This window comes from Podarcis erhardii (assembly GCF_964252035.2).
Source record: "Podarcis erhardii genome assembly, chromosome: 2".
NCBI classification, from domain to species: domain Eukaryota; kingdom Metazoa; phylum Chordata; class Lepidosauria; order Squamata; family Lacertidae; genus Podarcis; species Podarcis erhardii.
This window is the reverse complement of record NC_138498.1, coordinates 99,131,345-99,149,733: the sequence shown is the minus strand read 5'-3', so window position 1 is coordinate 99,149,733 and position 18,389 is coordinate 99,131,345. Positions and strand designations below refer to the sequence as shown.

The window sequence follows — 18,389 nt, the reverse complement described above, 5'->3', positions numbered from 1 at the left end:
ATCCTACAGCAGCCAACCTGATGTCCTCCAGATACTGAGGAAGTCGTCCAAAAAATCCAGAGGACACCACATTGGTTATGGGTTACATCCCATGCCTTAAGTGAAGGCATTCTAGCACAACTGATCTTTCCCTTCTGTTCTCCCAGAAAGCTCACCAAAAGATCAGGGAGTACAAAATATTATGGGCTGTGTCATCTGGGGCTCTGTTGGGAAGGGGGAAATCCCCCAAAACTGGGTAGAGTAATTCATTTATGCAACTCTGGTTACAAACTTACAAATTTTACATTTCAAACAACTGTATGGAATCATTTCCTAGTCACGTTCCTTACTGTCATATTTTAGTTTTGCTTGCCTTTTTATATGCACAACTCTTGATTTTTACAAAGGATTTCCCATTAACATTCACTCATGCAATATACTGTAAGCAGTTTAGCAATTTGCAATACATTATTACCCAAGCGGCTTGTGCACTTCCCATCAAAATGTGCATTACCCATGATCTCTTTGATCTTTGAAGAGACTCTAATCCCTGTTAAGACTTGCAGCGACCCTTTAAGGATCTGCCACACTGAAATGCATCTTAGTGCAAGTTCCAATTATGGACCAGTTGGTCTTCGCAAGAGATATGATTCCACCACACCTGCTGAGTCTGCATAGCCCTCATTTCACTGCTCAGATGTGGGCTCACTTGACTGAACACTTGCTCTGCGCACACACAAAAACCTGTCCCGCAAGTGGAAAACTAGCAGGGAAAAGGCTAGGTTTCTGCAAGAAGAGACAGTCACAGTGCTACTATTCATGCAGAGCAACATGAAGCCACATGAGCAGCCTCAAGTGGGCGTGATGCTGATCAACTCCCATCAGCATCAGCCAGCATGGCCAGTCATAATGAGAGCTGTAGCCCAGCAACATCTGGCCAGCCCCACACTGGCTACTACTGGTTTGAGGCAGAAGATTAGCACCTAAGGGAAGAACCTAGGCGCCTAGCGAGCCAGGCTGCAGGTGCTTTTGATAATTCACACATACTTGTTTTTCTCATATATGAGGGGAGCCTGCCACACATTCCCAATTCAGTGGCCCCCTCGCCCACCTGTGCGGCCCCCCTCCATCCTCTGCCCCCTAAACCCAGCACTGACCCCATCTCTCTCTGCCTCTCTCCCGCTAGCCGCCGCTCCTCTAGCCTCCTTCTTTTCTTCTCCCTATAAAAGAGAGAGAGAATAAAAGAAGGGTCAGTCGCCGACCGGGTCAGGCTCGGGGCTCGCGCGCTCCCGCCACGACTTGGGCGCGGGGGGAGGGGGACAGGGCAGAGGCTGAGGCTGAGGGGGCGCAGCTCCCCGCCAGCCCCCTCCCTGGAAGAAGCGGCGGCGGCGGCGAAGGCAGCCAAGCGCGTGGGGGTGGGGAGGAGGCAGGTACTTACGGCTCCTCAACATCCGCCATAGCTGAGCCTCTCTCCTCCTGTCCTCTCCCTCCAACGGCTCGCCCACAATGCACCGCGGCCGGAAGTTCCGAGCCGGGCTCCCACTCGTCCTCGCTGACGGAGGCGATTCGTAGGCCTCGCTTCCGGTTTCCGTTAGAGCCGGTCGCTTTTAAAAACACGCGCACGCGCGAAGACAGACGCCAAATTCACCGCCCAGCCCAGCCTCCTGTTTCGCCGTGGGTTGAGCGAGTGCCGGGACTAGGTTGTGGGTTCGAATTCCCCTACTCGGCCATGCAGCCCACCGGGTGTGACCTTGGGCCTGTCGCCTGCCCTCGGCCTAAGCGGCCTCACAGGGTGGTTGTGAGGATGAAACGGGCAGGAGACCCATGCACGCCGCCTCGAGCTCCCTGTGGGGAGGGCAGCAAATAAAAGTGATATAAAGAATAAGCTGTCTGTGGGAGGGCAGCATCCTTTGCTACCCCTCCACACAACCATGCGGTTTTCCAGCAACTGGTGCTGCTGCGTCCCAGGTGCGGAGGAGAAACTATAGTCTTTATTTCATTCCTTACGTACATGCTCATTTTATACCGCCCTCCAGCCACAGATCTCAGGGCGGTTCATAAAATAAGACACCATAAATATCCTTTATGATGGTGGCGAAGTAGCCACGGATAGCCCCTTCCTCCACGACTTGGTCGTGGTATCTGACAGCCCTCTCCTCCATGAATCTGCCTCATCCTCTTTGAAAGCCTTCCAGGTTGGTGGCCGCCTCTGCCTCCTGAGCCCTCCCTTTGCAACCAAAAGCTTTCTTAATTTGGTACCTTTTTCTGTCACACTGCGTGACATCTTAGCGCCCTCCCGATTATTCCATTTTGCATTCTCTGCAGACGGCGATCCCTTCAACGGAGTCGTCTTCTCCACCTCTGGTGCAGGTAGTGGTGAGCTAGATGGACCAAGTTCCTGATTAAATTCATGCTTTAGTTGGAGGGCACCCGGTATTTGCATGAGCATGATGAGCAGGACATGTTCAGTACAATAATGCAACGTGAAAATATTTAAATACTCCAGGATGTTGAATCGTCCGTCCCCCTAATTGTGCAATGGGCTTAGTTGTCACGTTGCAACAACTAGATCATTGATTTCCCAATAAGAGTTTCGTTAGTGTTTAGCATATTATGTGAGCGTGTTTTTTGCTTTCCCTAGTTTAATTGTAGAGGTTGATTAAAATCAGAAAAAATATGTCCCTGGACCTCATTTCCAGAGAAAACATAGTTATTTTGTACATGACCTTGAGGAAAATTTACTGGTGGCAGTGCAGTCCTATTCAGAAATACTGCTCTAAATGCGGCATACTCTCAGGCAAGTGTGTATATTATTGCAGGTAAAAAGTGCAGTTCAAAATAAATTTATTTAGCACCTTTATACCCCATCCCTTAGCCAAAAATGCTCTCAGAGCCGCTTACCAAAGCCTATGAGTAAACTAGCCCTATCCTCAGGCGGCTTCCACTCCAAAAAACAAAATGCGGGTGGAAATGTAAGGGAAGAGAGAAAAGCAAGTGGAGGCACAAATTCTTATTAAAATTGCAAGTAGACATGCATAGCACTGCGCTGTGTTGAGCAACCTTGCAATATATATATATAGATATCTGGCAGGATCTTACAACGGTGTTCAAGGAGACTGCTACGGACCTCAGCTTTTTAAAAGGAGCTATTGTGTGAACTCTATACATTGCAAATGTTGCATCTTAATTTGCAAACAGTGGGATTTTGGTGAAGGATAAAATCCGCCCTCCCGCGGCTGCCTTTCCCCCCCTTCCTGCTTTGCAGGCAACCAGAAATGCAACTCCAGTCAGCTGGTTGCTGCGCTGCCCTTCTTTAAGGCCGCCCTGCTGACGTCGCGCCGCCGCCGCAGCTGCTGCTGCAGGATTCCGAATGGGAGAGGCATTATGGACGTGCAAGTAGCTCCGCTTAGATCCTGGGACGACTTCATTCCGGGCCACGACCGCTTCGCCCTGCCGGATTTCAAAGACATTTCCAAATGGAACAACAGGGTGGTCAGCAATTTGCTCTATTACCAGACCAACTACCTGGTGGTGGCGGCTACCGTGATCTCCATAGTGGGGTAAGCGCGGGCGCGTTCCGCGGCAAAGATGGAGCGGGGGCGCACACCTTTCCTGGCCTGACGCTGGCAACTCTAGCAGAGCAATGGTGCATTTTAGCTTCCGTTCTCCCTTTCTCTTCTGAAGGTAGCAAGCTGCCGCTTGCAAACTGCAAGCTGCGGCTCTGCACATACTAATTGAATAAATTCCCATGGAACTTAATGGGGCTTACTTCTGAGAAGAGGTATATGGGGTTGTGCTGGGCCTCCTTGTTTGCTTTCCATCGCATTCGTATTTGTGGAGAAGCTTCTAAATAACATACGTTACCGGATGTGCACTGCTTCGCTATCTGGTTTTAAGATGGAGGTAGCTTAGCTGTGAGCAAGACGATAGCAAATCCGCTGTATGTATCGCAAAGTGTCCTGCATAGAGCAATCCTGCGTGAAATTGCTGTTTTAGCTATACAGTGCCGTTGGCTAACTGTAACTTCCTGAGTTGATTTCCTTTCTCTCCTTCAAAATGTAGCTGTAGGCGTCTTCCTTGTTGAATGTACGTTTTCAAAAGTGAAACCTACGTTTCTATTAGATTTGGATCATGAAATAACCAGGGCAATTCATTAAGACTGTGTTTATGCATGAAGAAATCTAGGTGTTTCTGTGCCACCCCCCTGCCGTGCCTTGAATACAATTGTAACATTGTTGTATTCTGGAAGTCAGTTCTGTGTGTATATGACTCATTGTTTGTGGGAAATTGGTATTTTGCAACTATTCTTGTTAACCCTTTTGAGAAATGCACTTTTATTTTTATTTTATTTTTGCTTCTTTGGGGGTGAATTGGGTTAAATGTGAGGTACTTTTCAACTTAGTTCTCATTCTTTCACTTTTTAAAGAAATAAATGATGCTCTTACATAGTTCCCACCTATCCCCATAGTATAATAAACTTAAAGAATAAATCCTCAGATACTCTCCCAGTCCTCATATTCCCTGTGCCTGTTATTCATTTTGGCCCAATAAAAAGCTTCCCTTCTTCGAGACACTTAGTTTTTGGAAAACCTTGATAATCCTTGGTGCATGCTCTCTCTCCTATATTTTTATATATATAGAGAGAGAGAATGTATTTTAGGCCTAAACTGATGGGCGTTGGTATTCAAAACTCTAACTGCAATTTCTTCACATGAGTCATGCTTGCTGGACTGTGCCACATGGCATTTCTTCAGAGGACTTGAATGGAAAGAGAAGACTTCCTATGCTTCCAAACCATTAATGTGGCCTTGCCATTTGGAACTAGTCATGAGTCAGCCCCTCACTCATGTGACAATTTCTGAAATTGTTGGTTGAAAATTTGGCAGTCTGGTGACTCATCAGTTTGGCCTCTGCTGCACTCATGAGAGCTAGAAGCTTCTGTTAAATGATTTGTGTGTTAGAAAGCAAAAGCATACCTAAGAGCCATTCTTGCTTCCCTTACTCATTCACCTCAGAGTCTGATTAAGGGGATCAGATTTTCACTGACCAGGGGTTTTTATTCCTGTCATGGTAAAGGTAAAATAAATGAAATCTTCTGCAGAAGCTGTAGAATGAGTAAACTGAGATTAAGCTTACTTGCTTTCTCTTAAGTCTATTATCATTAATAGAGCCTAATTTAAACATGTTTAACATTTCCCCTTGCTAGAAAAGCTCTCCTCAGAGTAGTGTTTACCAACATGTTTTGGACTACAACTGTCATTCACTCCACCAGCAGGGCCCGTAGTTGGGGATGATGGGAGTTTTAGCCCAGGCTGCTTTAGAGGATCAGTGAGATTTTACGGCTACAAGTGTGTGCATTTAAAAACCCCACAAAGGAATTATTCATATGATACTCAGAACACCTCCTTTTTGAAGAGAACCTGTGAATATATGAAAATTCTGAGCAAAACCACACAGGAAATCCTTCTTCCATCTCCTTTGAATCCTAAAAGATGAAAGAACAAAAAAGCAAACTGTCTGCCATTTTGGCTTGGTGTTAGATTTAGGCTGCATTCATCAACCTTTCTTAGTTACACTTGCAAATCCTTTTTCAGACTGGGTCTTTTACTTCATGCTAAAAGTGAGACAAGGCATATAATTGTTCCTTGATGCTTCCATCAGATAGTCAGAAACAAACAGGACTTTCCTTTACTCCCTAGAGGTGGACATTGTGTTTTTTTAGAGAAAGACCCTATAGCAGGCATAGGCAAACTCGGCCCTCCAGATGTTTTTGAGACTACAATTCCCATCATCCCTGACCATCATCCCTGTTAGCTAGGGATGATGGGAGTTGTAGTCCCAAAACATCTGGTGGGCCGAGTTTGCCTATGCCTACCCTATAGAATGGAAGGAAGTAATTCTGCTTGGAAGCTAATTGGTTTGGCCAAATGTTTGGAACATGGCATTGAGCACTGGGCTTATTTAACTGACTCTGACCTCTTGATGTAAGTTTAAGGGCTCTCATCCATTCCATTTTCTTTTGATGGCTTTCTGTACATAATGAAAAAGTCTTTCCCTCCATGATGAAAATAATTTATATAAATATTTGTATTCTATATATCTCAATATGTTTTACAACACTAAACACATAAAACCATACAATAAAACCGTAAAAAAGTTAAACAGATATCAATTTAGCACACACCATTGTGGAAAGATGTACCGTATTTTTTCATGTATAAGACTAGGTTCCCCCCCCCCCCTAAAAAATAATGTCAAACATTAGGGGGTGTTTTATACTCTGGGCCATCTCCCCCCATTTTCTTAAATCTGAGTCCCCCAAAATAGGAGACATCTTATACATGGGGACGTCTTATAGATGGAAAAATACGATATTTTTAATTGCCTGAATAGGCCTGGCGGAATGGAAAAGTTTTCAGCAGGCATTTAAAAGTTGGCACAGAAGGCATCTGCTGAATATCTGCTCAACGGGCATGGAAGGTGTTAGGCTGGTATCTGATCCCCATTATTGGCAGGTGGAACTGCTACATTCATTATTCTATATCACAATGGAGTTGGCCAATATAGGCAAGCTCACACCTGTGCTAATTACCTGTGGTAATTGGGAATAGGTGGAGAGAGGCCATGTCCAGTGTGTCTGCTTAATAGAGAACAAGGGGGGGAAAGATTTCCCTTTCAAAATATTTTTGATGTATGTAAGTCTTACCCAAAACATACTTGCTTGGAAGATTGTTCCATTCAGATTTACTTAAAAGCTTAAAAAAAAAACCTAGCTGCAAGCTGCACTAAGTCACTTCTTAATAATCTGATACAAGGTTCATAGAGTAATACAGAGCACTGTTTATTTTACAATTGCTGAGCTTGCATCTTGGTTTATATGGTTGCATGTTTTAAGGCTTTTCCATAGTTGAATCTTTCTGGCTCCTCCTTTTCCTGTTGTTGCTAGCTGTATGCACTGCAAGATCTTTCAGGGAGTGAGGAAGAGCCACCTGTGGTGTTGGCAACTAATTTTCATTTCATATAGCATAGAAAGTACTGTGCTAGCTTCCTTTGTTTCTTCTTGAACATATGTTATCTCCAACTCAGTATTCTCTCTCAACTCTCCTTCCCATCAAATACTCTTTTATCAGTTACTGTGTTATCATCTGCCCTGTTGAACAGCCATGTAGCCTTGGCTTTGTTTTGTCCCCTTCTTTGTCCTCTTTGTTCAGTCTGTTGCCAAGTTGTGTTCCTTTCTCAGTCTTCTGTAGCCAAAATAAATCTCCTCTTGTTCTGATCGCATGATGTCTCTTCTAATCTGCACATTGACTTTATCTCTGCTCCTGGATCCGTTGCAGGCTTCTTCCCGCCTCTTCAAAACCCTTACCGTCTTTTCTCCCCTCTTACATTCTTCCTTTGACCTTTGCTCCACCACTTCCATCCAGCTGAGGGTCTCCTGCTCCCTCAAATTACTCTACTCTTGCTGCACCTTATGCTTGGAACTGCCTCCCCAAACACCTGTGTGATGCTACTTGCATCTCTTCCTTCAAATCTCTCCTCAAAACTCACTTTTTCCATGAAGTCTTAAGCCTGGTGAACATTTAACTCAGGCCAGCTAATGAGGAACATTTACAGTTCAACTAATTAAGTTATGAGGTTTATCAGATATTTCTGTCCTCAACGTCACAATTTAGTAAGCCTGGAGTGTACTTAAAATTGGTACTTTAAGCTAAGCATTGTCTGTTATAGTATGCAGCTGAAAGAAGGGCAATGAAGAATAAAACTCTCAATTGGATGCTGTGGCAAGTCTTGTTTTTGCTTCTGGAGTTTTTTCTATAGCTTAAGTAGCCATGTTTCAAGCACTGCCTCTCTTCCAGATCCTGTCTTGCTTCTATTACATTCATAGCTTTGCAGTGCCCTTTATTATCAGGTTTGTTTTAAATGATCACATTCATTCAAGGTGATGGAATACATGGAACTGGCTGAGATGACTGGCAGAATCCGGGACCAAGGAGAAGAGTCGATGGAAGAAGATTGGAAAAAATTTAAAGCTTATCTTCAAAAATACTGTAAAATTAAGGACTGTTAGAAAGATGTTGGAAAAAGAAAATTATGTGGTTTTGGCAGAAATGATATAAAGGATTAAGTAAAAATGAATTGACGAAAGAGAGAACGTAAAATTATAGTATATTAAGATAAATTATTAAGATAAAAACAAGGTTGGAAGGATTTGCTGAAATAACAATTTGAATTAGAATACAAAAATGGGAGGTGTGAGGAGGTCAATGAATATAATAATAATAATAATAATAATTTATTATTTGTACCCCGCCCATCTGGCTGGGTTTCCCCAGCCACTCTGGGCGGCTTCCATAAAAACCAGAAATACATTAAAATATCACAGATTAAAAACTTCCCTGAACAGGGCTGCCTTAAGATGTCTTCTGAATGTCAGGTAGTTATTTATCGCTTTGACATCTGATGGGAGGGCGTTCCACAAGGCGGGTGCCACTACCGAGAAGGCCCTCTGCCTGGTTCCCTGTAGCTTTGCTTCTCGTAATGAGGGAACCGCCAGAAGGCCCTCGGCGCTGGACCTCAGCGTCCGGGCAGAACGATGGGGGTGGAGACGCTCCTTCAGGTATACTGGGCCGAGGCCGTTTAGGGCTTTAAAGGTCAACACCAGCACTTTGAATTGTGCTCGGAAACGTACTGGGAGCCAATGTAGGTCTTTCAAGACCGGTGTTATGTGGTCTCGGCGGCTGCCCCCAGTCACCAGTCTAGCTGCCGCATTCTGGATTAGTTGTAGTTTCCGAGTCACCTTCAAAGGTAGCCCCACGTAAAGCGCATTGCAGTAGTCCAAGCGGGAGATAACTAGAGCATGCACCACTCTGGCGAGACAGTCCGCGGGCAGGTAGGGTCTCAGCCTGCGTACCAGGTGGAGTTGGTAGACAGCTGCCCTGGATACAGAATTGACCTGCGCCTCCATGGACAGCTGTGAGTCCAAAATGACTCCCAGGCTGTGCACCTGGTCCTTCAGGGGCACAGTTACCCCATTCAGGACCAGGGAGTCCTCCACACCAGCCCGCCCCCTGTCCCCCAAAAACAGTACTTCTGTCTTGTCAGGATTCAACCTCAATCCATTAGCCGCCATCCATCCTCCAACCGCCTCCAGGCACTTACACAGGACCTTCACCGCCTTCACTGGTTCTGATTTGAAAGAGAGGTAGAGCTGGGTATCATCTGCATATTGATGGACACCCAGTCCAAACCCCCTGATGATCTCTCCCAGCGGCTTCATATAGATGTTAAAAAGCATGGGGGAGAGGACGGAACCCTGAGGCACCCCACAAGTGAGGGCCCAGGGGTCTGAACACTCATCCCCCACCACCACTTTCTGAACACGGCCCAGGAGGAAGGAGCGAAACCACTGTATAACAGTGCCCCCAGCTCCCAGCCCCTCTAGACGGTCCAGAAGGATGTTATGGTCGATTGTATCAAAGGCCGCTGAGAGATCCAGCAGAACTAGGAAACAGCTCTCACCTTTGTCCCTAGCTCGCCGGAGATCATCAACCAGCGCGACCAAGGCAGTTTCAGTCCCATGATGAGGCCTGAATCCCGATTGGAAGGGATCCAAATGGTCCGCATCCTCCAGGCGTGCCTGGAGTTGTTCAGCAACCACGCGCTCAATCACCTTGCCCAAGAATGGAAGATTTGAGACTGGGCGATAGTTGGCCATACTGGCCGGGTCTAAAGATGGTTTTTTAAGAAGCGGTTTGATGACCGCCTCTTTCAGCGGATCTGGGAATGCTCCCTCACAGAGAGAAGCATTCACCACCCCACAGAGCCCATCGCCCAGCCCTTCCCGGCTTGCTTTTATTAGCCAGGATGGGCAAGGATCCAGGAGACAGGTGGTTGGTTTCACGCGTCCAAGCAGCCTGTCCACATCCTCGGGGGTAATGGATTGAAATCGATTCCATGCAACTTGACCAGACAGAGCTCTAGCACTCTCCCGCCCCAGCCCTGCTCCCACGGTGGTGTCTAGCTCCTTCCGAATATGAGTGATTTTATCTGCAAAAAACTAAGTGAAATAAGTAAAGGAAAGAAAGTTATGTAAAGGTTCGATTTGTTCTTTTTTTTTTTAACTGATTGTATCTTTTCTGTCTTTTTTATTTTTCTTTTTTCTCTTTTTTCTTTTTGTAACCCTTAAAATTTTGAATAAATATTATTTAAAAATAAATAAATAAATGATCACATTCAGTTGAGCCTCCACCAACAAGGGCCATATGCAAAAAGTACATTATATTTAGCCTGACGCAAGCAGGTTGCTGAATTAGATTTTGTATGGCATATCTTTAGTCTACAGTTCTTGGTTTCTCTTTTCCACTTCTGTCCCCTACACCACCACCCCTGGTCACAGATGTCCGCTTCAATTTCATCACTTAACTTTTAACTGGCACTCTCTACAGCCAGCCATTGGTAATGCACTATGCATCTTTGTGCCCTTCCAACTGAGTAGGAGTATTTTTTTATCTCTTTGCAAAAAGGCAATTCTTTCCAAACTTAACATAGCCTTTCCTATAGTACTGCTGTAGAATTTTTTTTAAAAAAAACAACAACATAGTGATATGAAAGATCTGTTAATTTTATCTCTTTCAGTCAAGATCTCTTCCTAATTCAGGAGGAACTTGCCTTACTTTCTGGTCCCAGAACATGGAAGCCTGTGCTCCTATCACTTCCCTGAATGAACCTTCCCAGCTTCTTAAAACCAAGTATTTCACGCATTGGTGCCAAGTTGTTGGAGAATACAAGCTTGCTACAGTGTGCTAACACACTGGAAGCAGGGATCGGATAATCAGGCATGCAGTATGCAGTGCTTACCTGGTGGTGGTACATAAGCTGAAACCTTATTACTAAATCTATTCTGTTACAGCTTTGTATTTGTTTGGTGGCTTCTTTTATTGTTCTTATCGACATCTCCGACTGCATTGGAAGCTTCCAGCTTCTGGGATTGTCCTTAATGCACCTGCAGCATTGCCTAGTCTGGCCATTTGAGTTAATGCAATGACTTCCTGCTTGCAGTTCATCCAACCAAGACACACTTGAGTATGAAATGAGATTTCCACCGTCGGTCTGTTCCACTTTGCAGCAGATGGTTGGAAAGCAAATCTGTCAGTAGCAAATGGAAAGATGTTCTGTTGGCTTGGCTGTATAGAGGAGTACATTATTTGTTTGCCTGTAGATCACTTCTTTATTTTTCGCCCCACGTGCTTTCTTCTAGGTGCAACATCTTTCCAGCAGGCAAAAGTTGTTTCCTGTATCTCTCAATGAGACCTTAAGGCATCCATTTAGTGGTCTATTTATATTGAGTGCTTTACACTTCCTGGCTATTCCTGCCACCACTACAAAACCTATTCCTTGGCAATAAGAACTAATCACCTTCTCCCCAAGTTTGTTTTTGTACGTTGTCCGAGTAACACCAACCTCAAATAACCACCGTGCTACCATGCTACAAGATGTCTTGCACATATACTGGTGGTGTCTGATACGTTCAATAAATCTCTCTAACGAGGGCTATATTTAGAGTGTATCCTATAACTAACCTAGCTCCTGATACCACCTGTGGCATTTAATGACTCCCACTTGGAGGACTTCAGAGCACACTTCAGACATGATGGATTACTTGTCTTATCACCTTAGCGAAGATGGTATCAGCATTGACCGCCTGCTGTTAGAGAAGAACTTTCTAGGGTGTTACCTTGTATTCAGAATTATTCCAAACATATTATATGTGCACTTCCCTTAGGCAGCGGCTGGCTGTTATTCTTGCCAAATGAAGGCCACATAATTGTTGATTCAATAGAAATAAATTTGGAGGCAGCAGTTAGGACAGATTCTGAAGTAACGTACAATGTTGGCAGGAGGAAGCTTTTGAAGGGACTCTGTACACTCATGCATGTTGTGTTTGAAATGCTTGGCCAGAGAATTTGCCTTGGGACAATTGCATAAGCAGGATGCAGCAGCAGCTAAAGGAAAATGCACCAAGTTCTCAGTCTTTTTAATCTCAGACTATCCTCTGAAATGAGATTGCAGATGGTAACCTAGATACATCTCTGTTCAGCAGGCTCAACTGTAGTGGAAGAGAGAATGTGATAGTTCCTGCTTTCTGCTTTGGGTCTTGGGGGAGCAGTGTGTTGGAGGTCTCAGGGCTTAGCTTGTCTCCTTTAAAGCTTGTAAAGATGGGGAAATTAGCTGGACTATGCTTTGAGTCTGGGATGTAGGCAGGCATAAATGTTGTTGGGGCTCAACAGTTTCGAAAGGGCAGTATCTGTTTACAGCCTGTGTCTGCAGATGGCCTTCCTTGCTGCCTACTCATTGCAAATATGTAGGGCAGGAGTAGCCAATATGGTGCCATCAGATGCTGCTGGTCTGCAACTTCCATGACCCCATCACTATCCTTGCTGGATGGGGCTGATGGGAGCTGTAGTTCAACACAATCTGGAGGGACTGCGTTGGTTACCCCTCATGTAGACAGTGAAGGTTGGTTTTATGATTTAATGACTGATGTGCCATCTTGTTCTCATGACTATGGCAAACATCTTACCCCTTTTAACTGTGTTCCACTGCCAGTTGCCCACTTGGTGATTTGCAATTTGATGCAGATACAGAAGCAAACAAGCTATTGCACTAGGCAACTTCTGAACCACTGCTTTTGACAGTTTTAAACAAGCTTTCTCACAGTTACAGATTAAAGGCCTAAAAATATGTCTTGATAAAGATTCTAGCAGGCACAGAGACTAACACTTCCAGTTATCAGTTTTTCTCGCCTTGTCTGTTTTTTGACCTGTTAACCTCTCACTTCTAGGAGACAGTATTCATGGCCATTAACAACAAATTCTGTTGGGTTGAATCCAGACTCATTCATGCTTGAGTAAAACCCATGAAATCAACAAGAGATAACTTAGGTCCCATTGATTTCCCTAGTTCAACTCTGTGCACGACTGAATCTGGATCTAACCTAAAGCCTGTAGCCATAAAAAGTGAAGCTCAGTTAACGATGCTTTATTTTGATCCAAATGGCACATTGAGTTCTGCAGCAGAATCTGACGTTTATAGTCGCAGAACCAGCTAGGTAACAAAGATATAACAAATCATCCAGTTTATTATCTTGTACTCTTTCCTTTTTAGGAAATCCGCTTTAACTTTCCTTGTGTTTAATTTCACCTGTATTTGGGTTTTCAACAGCTTTCAGCCAATTCAATTTGCTTTGAAAACTGGAACCTTTGAGCATTGGTTCATTGCAAAGAGATTTTTAGCTGCATAGAATAAAATTGCTTTGAGTGTTTTCTGCCACATATACTAGTAAGGGTGCCAGAGAAGGCAGACAGTTGATTGATGTTAAACACTTCCCCCAAACGATTTTGAATTAGTCTGAAAGATGATGGCTTGCCTGCCTGTGTAGTGCAGCAAGGACTTCAAATCACTTGCCTACAACTACAATAGCTCACGTTTTAAGGTAGGAACCTGGTCCACAATCAGTTTAGACTGTACTACACATCTCTTGAGGCCTAGTGGAAGCTTGACACACACATGCACATGGGGAGCTGCCTTACACTGAGTCAAATCACTGATCAGCTCTCCAGAGGTTTAGACAGAAGTATTTCCCCGTCTTACCTAGAGATTGAACCTGGGACCTTGTGCATGCATAATAGATGTTCTACCACTGAGCTAACTGCTGTAGGAATCAATTCTGTTGCCAAGTGCAATGTGTATAACTTTTATTTTTATGTCATACTTCTATAAAAATAGGCTACCTCTCAAAACTCTGGTACAAAACCCAATGGCAGTAAGACGCCCAATGTGATGATGTCCGCCTTGAGTTACTGTTCACTTTTTCCAGGCAGAACATTCAGAAAGTTTTGCTCTAAATATAGCTTGTGGCTGACCAGAAGTGACTCAGACACTGCAAACAGCAAGCAGACTCGGCCTGTTTTTAGTATGCCATGCGTGAGTTCCTGTGAGCAGCAGGAGCAGGTGGCCAACCCAACCTGAAGCTGTGATGAAAGGAAGATAGGTCTCCTGCTCTTTCACAGCAGTTGTATCATCTCCATTTTATTAAACTGGCAAAGATGGTAAAACTAGCACACGTTAATTGTGTGTTGATAGACATGAATTAAGCCATAGATGTACTTCTCAAGGCAGTGCTATGCAACGTATTGAGGAGGCCAGCAAGGACCCATTCACAAATCAGGGGCTTGGGCCAGGACTGGGTTCTTCACCCATTTGAGTTTATCCATGGCAGTGCAATGTACAGATGACCGACGGTGAGCCCACAGCTCTGTGTGCCTTAGTTTTGCCTTTGTGATGGGTGTTGTGCTTGTGAAAAGCATGTGAGCGACGACGGTGGCCCATCCACTGGTTTTTACCTATACTAAAGGCAGTGGGCTGAAATCTAGCATGTGTTCAAGTTCTGGGTTATATGTAAAGCAGCTTCTTCTGTGGGTTGTAGGCAAATGTGTTCTGCTCACACAGCAGAACTGCCTTCCCCATACCCCCACCCACCCACATCTGTTCCAGAAAGGATTGGGGGAAATTCTTTAGATTCAGCCCCAGGTCACAGACCTGCAGGGTTGTTGTTTGTCCAGTTCAGCTTTTTCAACTGCGATAACTTTGGGTGTCCTCTTCCCCTCCCCCACTTCCTTTGCATCCCGTTTGATTTTATTTTGTTGGCATCTGCGGAGCTGTTAGTTTGAAATTATTTGAATTGTACCATTCAGGTCTGTGGGTTCTCTGTGCTTCGTCTTGACTCTTGGTGGTTTGTCTGACTCCTTGTGACGGGGTGAGGCAAGGAGGGATGTATGTCATTGAGACCACCCCACCAGACAACTGCACCACCACCCACCTATCTGGGGTTCATGTCTTGTAAGAGAATAAAGCCAGGTTGGGGCTGGCACTGTTTCCATAGAATACAGTGTTGTATGCTGCGGTGGGTGGAAAGGTAAAGGCGATGTTGGTTTGTTTTTAAGCTATGTCCTCTATTACAGAGGACATATCTGAGGGGCGGGGGGAATCTGGAACTGGACTTATTTATTTTTACTAGCAAGTCTGTCCTGGTGGGGTAGATGAGTGTGGACAACAACAACAACAACAACAACAATTTATTATTCATACTCCGCCCATCTGGCTGGGCTTCCCCAGCCACTCTGGGCAGCTTCCAAAAAAATATTAAAATACCGTAATACATCAAACATTAAAAGCTTCCCTAAACAAGAATCTTTTGATGCTGACCTACCGTACATCTTTCTGCTTTGCATGCAGCATTTAGGCCCTGGGTTCTCTTCCCAGATTTCTGTCAGTTAAGGAGAGTTTGTGTCAGAGGCACAGCTTCCTAGCGCTCCAGCAGTTTCCCCAAATGCAGCGCTCTCCCCCCCCCCCCCCGCATAGAAGTGAATGGAAACTCCTTATTAGGATGCCATTAAGATGGAGACTATTTCTGCTTCCGCCCCTGTTAAGCGCAGCCTTTGAGAAGGGAGTCTCTTGAGATGAACATCCAGCCATAACTGCTTGGTGTGGTCTTGAAGGCGTGTGATGCAACAACTTCCCTGAAGCTAAGCAGGCAGCCCAAAATCCTCTGTATATCCTCCTCTTGAGTTCCCTGGAGGAAAGGCAGGGTATACGGATAAATAAAATACATACTTTTTTTTTTTAAGATAGTTTAATCGCTTTCCCTCGTCTAACCCTTTCACAGGTATATTGGTGTTGCAATTCTACTGCAGTACTTTACAAATGAATAATTTAGCCACTGTTAATGGGCCAAACTCCCCCCCCCCCAATTCCTTTTAGACTTGACTCCAGAAACATAGGGTGATTTGTAGATACAAGGAGATGTATGCAAAATGTCTTTATGTTGAAATAAAATGCTTGCATAACATTTGGAAGACTTTGAGGGCGTTTGTACCTTCTTGTCTCTGCAGATTTCTGAATCCACTGAGCATGATCCTCGGTGCTGCTGTGGTGGTCCTGGTGTTCACAGCATTTGTGTGGGCATCACACAACAAAGACTTCATTCGCAGGTTTAAGAAGCACTATCCAGCTGCCTTCGTGGTCGCTATCATCTTGTTAAGTTACTTCCTGATCTCCTTTTTCGGGGGCGTCATGGTCTTCATGTTCGGAATTACGTTTCCTCTGTTCTGTGAGTGCAAGTCTGCTTATTTTTGAAGCAGCTTTTCCTTTCGCTGTTTTGTTTTGTTTTGTTTTGGGCATTAAATGCCAACCTTGGTAGGAATTTTTTTCTCCTTAACAATCATGATCAGAAGCCAATACATATGTTTTATTTGTAGAAATATTTCTGTATAGCTTACTGCCTCAGTCTCAAAGCAACATACAGCCGTTTAAGCAACTTCAATATTAAAATTGCCATACAGCATAAAAATACAGCTGGTAGCCCCAGGCAGTATTATTAGTAGTAGTAGTAGTAGTAGTAGTAGTAGTAGTAGTAGTAGAAGATGAAGAAGAAGATGGTGGTGATAATAATAATAATAATAATAATAATACTGCTGATGATAAAACCTGCTGGAATGGAGCACCAGCCCAAAAATACATTAAATGTATTTTTAATGGGCACTGGAACATCATTAATATCAATGTTTTCCTAAGCTCAGAGGGGAGGTGGTTCCATAATGAAGGTGCCACCACCAAGAAGACCCTCCCTCTGGTTGCTGCCAACCAAGAAAGCCTTTCTCAGCTGATCATAGACATTACACAGGGCAGTAATATAATAAGTGACATTGGTTTTTATTTGCCATTGAACTATGATCAGAAGCTTTCCAGAGAGTCATTATAGCTGGGCAGTATCGGCAGACAGAATGCGCTCTTGGAGCTGATGGTGATAGAACATGCATCTAATGTAGGTATGAAGTGGACAATATCTGTTGGGTATTAATGTGCTTTTTTGCTCCCCACCCCCAGTGATGTTTGTCCATGCTTCCCTGAGGCTTCGGAACATCAAGAACAAAATGGAGAACAAGATGGAAAGCATAGGCTTGAAGAAGACTCCCATGGGCATTGTGCTAGACCTTCTTGAACAGCAAGAAGAAGGCATCACCAAACTGGCTGACTACCTGGCTAAAGCGAAGGAGTAAAAAAAAAACACGCATGCAGTTTATGGCTCTTTGGGCACTTGGTTGGGCTTGACCAGCATCGCTTTTCAGTCTGGGTGTGTGACAATACGCAGACTGCGAAGATGAAGTGTGGCAAAATAAACAACCCCAAGTTATTCAAGGACACCCTGACCAGGATGGGGAGGTGATAGTAACCCTTCTGTGACATGCTAAGAGATCTGACACACAAATCCAATTGGTGGGTCATAGCACTATTTTGTGGGGGGGGGGGAGGGAGGGGAGCGTGGGAATTGAAGGAATGCATCCTCTAAAACTATGTTAGTATTTTTCAAAGTATTCAAAGTGCACTAAATGCAAGCAGTCCCTTTCACTCGCCTGTCTGTCCAAGAAGATAAATCCAAAATTAGTATGAATGCGGTCTTAAAAGTCCATTTTACAGTGTTTTGCAGTGCATCTTAATGTGCTTCTTGAGTGGTCTGTGTTTCCAAATGGAGAAGTGGAGAACTCAAATGTAGTCACATAACATGCATAGCTTGTTAGGACAAATCCTTATCTTTTTCCATTTACAAATGGAGACCTTCGTTCTGCATGAGAATTGCAAGTCTGCATAGATAACATCTAGCAAACAAACATTCCTTCAGTGAACCTATGCAGAATTAAAATATTTGGGGGACAGGGAGTTGCATAACAATACAAACATGATTTTCTGTGCATGCCACATCCAACATGCTTTTATATAATAGAATTATGTAATTATTTAACTCGGCCAGGCTTGATCTGCTATTAAATAGAAGTATGAGTCCTTTAAGAGTCTTTAGTCAACACTTATAGATATATTTTATAGAACAGATGAACTGGAAAATGGACTCTTTAATTTTTGCTGATAATGTATTGTACTGGAACGAAGGGTGGGACTGTCCTGGTTTTATTTCCTATAAGGGGAAAAAAACCAGTTCATGCAACCTTTTACAACATATTTAAAGCACCTTGAATTTTTGCTTGCAAGATGGTTGAAAACTTTATTCTAGTCCAACATTGCATATCACACACCTGTATTTTCTTTCTTCTGTGTATTTATGTGCTGTGATCAGACTTGTTTATTTATGCAGCAGGTGTCCACAGAATAATATCTCTCATGTGATTCTTAGGATTGGTGTTAGCATTGTAGTCCTCTGCCCACTCTTTCTTTTTTAAATTGAGAGATGTAATGCCTCATTCCATACCTTAATTGTAAAATGATTAGTATTTTGTTGGAAATATGGCTCTATCTATGTATTCTAGGATTTAAGAGAAGTAAACTGGTTTTGATCTGTA

At 44.0% G+C, this 18,389-nt stretch overlaps 2 protein-coding genes and 2 long non-coding RNA genes across 11 annotated transcripts in view; 3 read left to right on the top strand and 1 right to left on the bottom strand.

The window, feature by feature from the left end:
- Positions 1–10,984, bottom strand: part of UBA3 (ubiquitin like modifier activating enzyme 3) — a 26,636-nt gene extending 15,652 nt beyond the window's left edge. The window contains exons 1-2 of one of the 7 annotated variants that reach the window (XM_081853507.1): positions 1,418–1,542; positions 1,137–1,199 (exon numbers count right to left, since the gene is read on the bottom strand). In XM_081853507.1, coding sequence (XP_081709633.1) covers positions 1,137–1,199; positions 1,418–1,437 — 83 coding nt within the window. In that variant the 5' untranslated portion in view covers positions 1,438–1,542. Of the gene's footprint in view, positions 1–454; positions 611–1,136; positions 1,200–1,417; positions 1,543–2,238; positions 2,348–10,836 lie in introns of those variants that run through there. The other 6 variants (XM_081853513.1, XM_081853512.1, XM_081853508.1 and 3 more) reach the window with 6 other exon arrangements.
- Positions 1–18,389, top strand: part of LOC309337465 — a 251,399-nt gene that overhangs the window by 200,292 nt on the left and 32,718 nt on the right. The window lies entirely within an intron of this gene.
- Positions 2,263–18,389, top strand: ARL6IP5 (ARF like GTPase 6 interacting protein 5). Of its 2 annotated transcripts, none has more exons than XM_081854010.1 (4): positions 2,263–2,349; positions 3,245–3,539; positions 15,930–16,147; positions 16,924–18,389. In XM_081854010.1, exons 2-4 carry the CDS (start codon positions 3,364–3,366, stop codon positions 17,094–17,096), a joined length of 567 nt encoding a protein of 188 aa, XP_081710136.1. In that variant the 5' UTR covers positions 2,263–2,349; positions 3,245–3,363; the 3' UTR covers positions 17,097–18,389. The 2 variants fall into 2 exon arrangements, with proteins under 2 accessions (XP_081710136.1, XP_081710137.1); XM_081854011.1 differs by having other exon boundaries at positions 2,335–2,355.
- On the top strand, positions 6,221–10,552 carry LOC309337447. Its single transcript, XR_014154310.1, has 2 exons — positions 6,221–7,918; positions 10,222–10,552. It is a non-coding gene; the product is annotated as an uncharacterized lncRNA (long non-coding RNA).

Bases quoted from the DNA above. Each gene is read 5' to 3' on its own strand.
- ARL6IP5 (XM_081854010.1), top strand. From the start codon at position 3,364: ATGGACGTGCAAGTAGCTCCGCTTAGATCCTGGGACGACTTCATTCCG. The intron at 3,540-15,929 runs GTAAGCGCGGGC...TTGTCTCTGCAG, and splicing joins ACCGTGATCTCCATAGTGGG to ATTTCTGAATCCACTGAGCA. The intron at 16,148-16,923 runs GTGAGTGCAAGT...CCCCACCCCCAG, and splicing joins AATTACGTTTCCTCTGTTCT to TGATGTTTGTCCATGCTTCC.